Below are 7389 nucleotides of genomic sequence, written 5' to 3'. Positions count from 1 at the left end.
TCATCATTAAAATAATCACACTTCATAATGCTTTGTTAGAACCATAGAAACCACAAAGCTACTTGGCATTTTATGGCATTACTAAACATACAATACAATAATACATTAGTAAACATATTTAAATCAATTAATCGCATTTAATGAATCTCAATTTGCTAGAGAATATTCATTCATAAATAGAACAATCGTTAGTTGGTCCAGTGGTGATTGGCGCTGGACTTGGTAGGGAGAACCACGGTTCGATCCCCCGCAACTGCGATCGGGAGGGGGATGGAACCACTTGATGCCAGAACTCGCCCCCGAACCGGACTAAACCGGTGGTATAAAGCCAAAAAAAAAAAAAAAAAAATAGAACAATCAAACCTACCTTTTTCATTTACCGAAAGGCATCAACTTCTTCTTCAATCTACTTCATCCTCTTATTCATGTTCTCTAAGTCTTGCAGTATTTATTGACAAAAAGGTTAAATATACGATGCCCCCTGCCATTAAGGCGAGATTCGGTTTTACTCCCTGAAGTTTTTTTTTTTTTGATCCGCCCCTTATAAAACCAAAACATCAATTTTACCACACCCTATTATCACAGATGCTGACTGTGTAGTTGACTAAGGCACATGTGGCATTTTTTGATGCTGACTATGTAATAAATAGAGACATTCAGAAAATTGTTGCAAGAAACACACAAAGAAACCAGGGGCGGAGCCAGGATCAAAATTCAGGTGATTCACATAATGAAAATAAAATATACAAAAAAGTACGAAAAAAATTAATGACATAAAATATAATAATATTACTTAATAAAAATGTATTAGTATTTCAATTACAACTCAAAAATAGAAAACATTCTAGTCTAATCGTAAATGCATTCTTCTCTTGTTCATTCCTTGGAAACGTTTGATGATATCCATATCATTGATTGTATTAAACACCTCTTTCTCCACAAATGTCACTAAGCAATCATTTAGCCATGGATTAGCCATTCTACTTTGCAACTCATTCTTAACATATTTCATCCCCGAGAATACTCGCTCAACACTTAAAGTGGCAACCGGTAAGGACAAAGCTAGTTTGACAAGTGTGTACACAAACCTAAATGTCTTATGCTTCTTTGTTCGAACAAGAGTCCTACAAAGTTCCGAGATGCCAGTCAAATTGGAAAAATGATCGTCCATCTTGACACTCTCAATATAAGTCTCTAATTCACTAGACAATTCCTTATCAGTAAGATCCTCAAAGTCATTTGGTTACAATCTTGCCAATCTCACAAGTGATTTAACGTCAAATGATTCAAATGAATAACAAGGACTCAAGCAAGCAACACAATTGATCAACTCAATATTTTCAGGTGTAAACCGATCATTCAACTCTTTCAATACCACATCTATAACATGTAAGAAGCAATCATTCTTGAAATAATGAAATTTTGTAACAAAAGGAGCAAGGCGTTTGGATTTCTTATCTTTCACATACCGAGACTCCATGTCAGGCACATCAATTTCAACATTACCACAAGAAGCCACAACTTGCTCATAAAGTGTTTCCCATCCATCATCTCTAAATTCTTGCAACTTTTTCTTGCATATTTGGACAAGTTCCATGGCATGCACAATATCTTGATCCCCCTTTTGCAATGATTGTGACAAATTATTTGTCAAAGATAAAATCTCAACCATTAAGTGCAACATAAACACAAAACTAAAAGTTTGCATAACAAGTAACAAACTTTTTGGTTCACCCTTAGAATGACTATCACTTTTCAAATCTTCGAACACTTCAATAATAGGAGTAAACAAATCAACTAACCTGTTAAGAGTTCGAAAGTGAGATCCCCAACGTGTATCACCCGCTCTTGCAATGGACAACTCTTGATTTAAACCAGTACTAGTTTCCACCAATTCTTTTTCAATTAGATTTGCAAAATGAGCAACTTGTTTATTCCGAAGTAGAGCTTGTCTTTTGTTAGATGACCGTAAGAAAGTGACAATACGAGACACTTCACAAGAAAACCAATCAACATCTTCATGCTTTCTCGCCATTGAAACAAGAGCCAATTGAAGTTGATGAGCAAAACAATGGACATAATAGGCTTGCGTATTTTGCTTTTGAATCAAAGTCTTCAAACCGCCAAATCGACCACGCATATTACTTGCTCCATCATACCATTGACCTCGAATTTTAGATATACACAACCCAAAGCCCGACAACAAACACTCAAGAGCCCCTTTAAGCGATGTTGCACTTATGTCCTCAACATGAACAATGCCGATAAATCTTTCTACAACAAGCCCTCTAACATCAACAAACCGCACTACAACAGCCATTTTTCTTTACCAGAGCAATCACCAGATTCATCAACAAGAACACAAAAGAAACCATCTCCAATTTCTCCAACTATCTTCTTAATAGTTTCAACCGCACATGCATTTGCAAGTTCTTTTTGAATAATAGGAGAAGTCATCTTACAATTTCCCCCACCACTTGTTATTGCTGCAGCTATTTTTTCACTATTTCTTCCCAAGGCTTCTACAAATTCTAGGAAATGACCCTTATAAATAGAATTTTCACCCTCATTATGTGCCCTAAATGCCAATCCGCCTCTAACAAGATATTTGACAGCCTCAAGTGATGCTTTTAAACGAGAAAGATAATCTACTTCTTCTTTTGAACTATATTTTGCATACGAAAACTCAATACTCTGCTTTTTCTTCATAAGATCCTCACATGCTTTCACACACTTTTTATGATGACTATTCGGTTTCTCACCAACATGTTTATCCAACTTATGTTTTAGATTCCAACCTTTAAAACCAGTCACCACAAATGCAGAATTACTAGTACCATTGTAACACACATAACAAGGCAAACAAAAAACAACATCTTTTTCTACACTATATTCCAACCAGTCATACTCTTCATGCCAACTATATTGAAAAGAACGTTCCCTTCCCCCAATATTTGTGGATTCATATTCAGTTAATTTAATTTTACATGGCACATTCACAAGGTAAGCTCTTCTTACCTCATCTTGATCATTTGGATGATACTCAAGAATTTGAATTCTTTTTCCATGATCCGTCTCCAAATAAGCTCCTTTTTTAAACACCTTATATGAAGAATGAGGTTCTGGTTGTACGTCATTTGAAGAGGGGACCAAAGAAGGTTCTTTGGGATGCCCATTTGAAGGAGCAAGCTTCTTTGGCTCTGGAAATCTCGGTTCGGGTGTAAAATATTTGAGCAACATTCTAAAATCACAATCAAAATCCAATTAATTTTACAATACAAAATTTCAAATCACAATTATAATTAGAAGTTACAAGGTTTGGACTTGGGATTCAATAAAATTCCCATGGTAGATAAAAAGAATCAAGAATGGTAGTTATTATTAACATAATAGAGAAACTTGAAAAGCTTGTTATTTACATAATAGAGAATCAAGAATCAAGAGTAGAACTATGGAAGTTTTTATTTACATAAGCTAAATTGAAAATTTGAAAAAAAAAAAGAAAACTTATTGTGAGAGAGAAAGAGAGCTGCGACTGCTAGTGCTAGGAAGTGAATTTGTTGTTGTTTTTATTAAACCTAATCCTAATGTAACAAAAAGGGTTAAAAGGGAGGGTAAATTAGTAAAAGAATTAAAAAATGAAGGGTATTCCAGGGAATACCCTGTACCCCTCTACATCCGCCCCTGAAAGAAACCCTAGTTCATCAATCACCCAAAAACATTCAAAAAATTGTTGCAAGAAACAGAAGAACACAGTTCAAATTCATCACCAAACCTCAAACCACAGAAACCCAATATTCAATCAAAACCCTAAATAGAAACTATCTCACCGTTTAAAACTGATTCAACATCAAGAATCTGCAATAGCGACATCATCAACACCGTGTCCATCGCGCATATCACTCACAATGTTGGTGGATAACAGTTTTTAACGATCGGCACAACCATGATCTTTTACATGAAGAGTACCATGGAATGCTTGCTTCACATCGAAAAATGGAAGATTCAGATATAATGAGGATGAACGACATGTTGAAGGTTGGTATAAGACCGTCAATTCTATGGTTCTTGTGCCAACCAATCAAGAGGGTATGAGAAAATAGGGTTTCGTAGGAAAGATATATATAATCAGACATGAAAGCAACGCCTTTTGCAACGATGTGATGGTAAAAATGCGTTACACTATCTTCATGGACTGGCAGCAGATGACCCGATGATGTTTTATCGCCACACTGTTGATGGAGAAGGTAGGCTTGAACACCTTTTTTGGTGCGATGGTATAAGCCAAATGGATTTCAAAGTTTTTGGTGATGTATTGGCATTTGATGCAACATATGGGACGAACAAATACCGTTACCCCTTAGTGATGTTTTATGGAGTTAATAACCATAACCATAATATTATATTTGGCGGTGCTATTGTTGCAAATGAAAAAGAAGAAACATATGTGTGGGTTCTTGAACAAATTTTGGAAGCAATGTCAGGTAAGTCGCCTATATCTGTCATTACTGATGGCGATCTTGCAATGAAGAAAGCTATAAAAAATGTGTTTCTGAATGCTTATCATAGGTTGTGTGCTTGGCATCTAATTCGCAATGCAATGCCTAACATTGGAGTTCCTGAATTTGTTAGTCAGTTTAGGAAATGCATGTTGGGTGACTATGACCTGGGTGAGTTTCGGCGCAAGTGGGCTGACATGATTGACGCATTTGGGTTGCATGACAACAAGTGGGTTACAGAACTGTATGCAAAGAGAAAGACGTGGGCTACAGCTCATGTACGCGGAAAAAATTTTGCTGGGTTCAGAACTACCTCCCGGTGTGAGGGGTTACATTCAGAAATGGGGAAGTTTCTTCACTCACGATATAATTTAAGTGACTTTTTATTACATTTTCATCGGTGTCTTAATTACATGCGTTATAAGGAGGTAGAAGCTGACTTTCTATCAAATTACGGTGATCCTGTGCTACAAACAAGATTTCGAAGCATGGAGTGTTACGCTGGGAAGTTATTTACTAGAGAAATATTCTTTATGTTTTGTGATCTTCTTGCACGGTCTGCGGAGATGGTAGTGGAAACATGTCATCAAACTTATACTTGTATCATATACACAGTTCGCAAGTACCAAACATCAAAAAGGGAGTGGAACATATCATTCTATCTTGATGATGACATGTTTAAATGTTCTTGCAAGAAGATGGAATCATTTGGCCTCCCCTGTGAGCATATTATTGCACTATTGATCTTTTTAGATGTCGTAGAATTGCCAAAGACTCTGGTGGCAGATCGGTGGACAAAGAACGTGAAGGAAGAAATATGTAGAACAAATAAGCATCTTCCAAAATATTGAGATTCAGAGGTCGTCGAGATATTCTGCTCTTATGTTTCGATATATGCGTTTGAGCAAATTAGTAAGTGGGAGTGGGGATGATTTCAATGACCATATGAAACAGGCTGCTGCTGATATCCGAAAGACGGAAGCAAAAGGGGGCTTACATGATGATGAACCCACAAATTCAAGTGAACTTGTCCAGGAGACATTGAAGGATCCTGCTCTAGCTAGAACTAAAGGATGCGCTGGCGAATCTTCATCACGTCAGAAAAAAAGGAAGCGGACTCAGTGTTCTACATGCGGAAAATTTAGCCATAACAAGCAAACATGTTCATTACCTCGACTTAATGCTAACACAGAAAATTCGTCACACGGAGATTAATTGTAAAAAGAGCTTATTTCTTGATTTTTTTAAGAATGTGTTTAGATGAGATAATTGAAATTTTTTAAGGAATTTAAAATTTCAAATAATTTCATTGATTCAATTGAAAACTAGGGAGAACACACATTCATGAAATGGATAGCACACCCACCATATTGATCAGATACCCTTCGATCCTCATCTACATAGAGGACACCACAATTATCAGGAGGACCTACATCAATCATAGCCTGAGTAAAAGCATTGCTACAGAAAAAGAGGGAGACAACACCTGACATGTTCGAACTTACCCAAACTCCCGAAGTATCCCTACCAACCCTCCTAGTTGACAAAAAAAACACCATATTTGCAAGAATCAAAGGGAAAATGCAAGAATCACTAGGTAGGGCAGATCAATTTGAAACATTTAGAAACCCTGGAAATGACGAAGGGGAGAAAAGAATGAAAAATCTAGGTGCTAAGACTCAGAAGTTCGAGTATAAAGTCTAAGCATGGCAACAAAACTCATACCCGTGGATACCCACCCGAGTCCTCCCCGAAGCTGACGGGGAAACCCCGCTTTGATTGGGTTTGGGTTCGGGTTTGCATTTTTTCCGATTACAAAATAAGAGGACTGGCCGGGTAATAGGGTCACTAGTATCCACCCCAAACCCGCCCCGTTTATTTCATTATGTATATTATTATTATTATTTATTTTTGATAATTTAGAATATTAAATAAGTGACCATGTTTTGATATTTTGATTTGTATTTATTATTTAAAATATTTTAAATGTATGTATGAAATTGTTTTGTTTTATTTTTTATAATGTAATTTGATTTTGGAAAAAATAAGTATTTTTATTTAAAAAGTTGATTTCACTAAATGAATGGTGGCAGGGCGGGGATACCTGAACCCGTTTGGGTTGGTTTTGGATTTTAATTCTCTATCCTCGTTTGGGGACTCGAGTTTGGGTTTGGGGGAGGTAATAACTGTCCCCGACCTGCCCCGTCGTCATCCCTAGTGAAGTCGAACACGTAAAAAGCTGGACCAACAAGTGAAATTTCCTGAATATTTGATCAATCTTGACACTAAGAGAACACCCAGGGCAAGGTCAAGAAAGATAAAAGAGCTTCTCAAGAAGGTCAATATATGGTCAACAGAAAGAGTAAAGTCTCTTTGAAAACATAATATACTTCCTCAAATGATTAAATGGCACACGATCATTCCCCACTATCAACGACTAGGATTCTCCTATGGTTGTTGGATTGGCACTCTAACACCAATAGGGTAATCATGTGGAGAACTAACAAGGGTAGAAAGCATGTGTCAGTCATTACTTGCCTTTTAAAGCGCCACACATGAGTATTGTCCCACAACCGCTTCTTCCCAGGATCTTCGACGTCTCATAAGACTTCTTCTATTGATGACCTCTATGGACATGCATGATAGTTACTGCAAAGTCATTACCCTTCATGACAAATGATAAGGACTTAGGGGCAACTGTTTTTTACCACTCGCCAAGACCCAGTAGAACGCGAGACTCAATATTAAGAGAACACAAAGCATGACAAAGACAAAATGTATACTGTTAAGTCGTTCCACACTAATCCATCTAAAAATTCATTCACCATTGTCAAATCTATCCTGCGGCCATTCGCATTCCACACTCAATTTCATATTTCAGTTACCAACA

The 7389-nt window shown here is 36.8% G+C and overlaps 2 protein-coding genes across 2 annotated transcripts; one reads left to right on the top strand and one right to left on the bottom strand.

The window, feature by feature from the left end:
* Positions 1-844: 844 nt before the first annotated feature.
* LOC131650364 (uncharacterized) lies at positions 845-3240 on the bottom strand. The gene is made up of 3 exons (XM_058920078.1): positions 2331-3240; positions 1248-2274; positions 845-1124 (listed from the first exon to the last, which is right to left on the bottom strand). Exons 1-3 carry the CDS (start codon positions 3238-3240, stop codon positions 845-847), a joined length of 2217 nt encoding a protein of 738 aa, XP_058776061.1.
* A 1048-nt stretch (positions 3241-4288) lies between these two features.
* LOC131650363 (protein FAR1-RELATED SEQUENCE 5-like) lies at positions 4289-5350 on the top strand. Its single transcript, XM_058920077.1, has one exon. The coding sequence runs from the start codon at positions 4289-4291 to the stop codon at positions 5348-5350; it is 1062 nt and encodes a 353-aa protein (XP_058776060.1).
* Positions 5351-7389: the final 2039 nt, after the last annotated feature.

The sequence above is a fragment of the Vicia villosa genome, linkage group LG2 (genome assembly GCF_029867415.1).
Source record: "Vicia villosa cultivar HV-30 ecotype Madison, WI linkage group LG2, Vvil1.0, whole genome shotgun sequence".
Taxonomy (NCBI): domain Eukaryota; kingdom Viridiplantae; phylum Streptophyta; class Magnoliopsida; order Fabales; family Fabaceae; genus Vicia; species Vicia villosa.
This window is presented reverse-complemented; position numbering and strand designations above follow the sequence as displayed.

Bases quoted from the DNA above. Each gene is read 5' to 3' on its own strand.
- LOC131650364 (XM_058920078.1), bottom strand. From the start codon at position 3,240: ATGTTGCTCAAATATTTTACACCCGAACCGAGATTTCCAGAGCCAAAG. The intron at 2,275-2,330 runs GTAAAGAAAAAT...GGCTTGTTGTAG, and splicing joins TGAATCTGGTGATTGCTCTG to AAAGATTTATCGGCATTGTT. The intron at 1,125-1,247 runs GTAACCAAATGA...GGAACTTTGTAG, and splicing joins CTTGTGAGATTGGCAAGATT to GACTCTTGTTCGAACAAAGA.
- LOC131650363 (XM_058920077.1), top strand. From the start codon at position 4,289: ATGGATTTCAAAGTTTTTGGTGATGTATTGGCATTTGATGCAACATAT.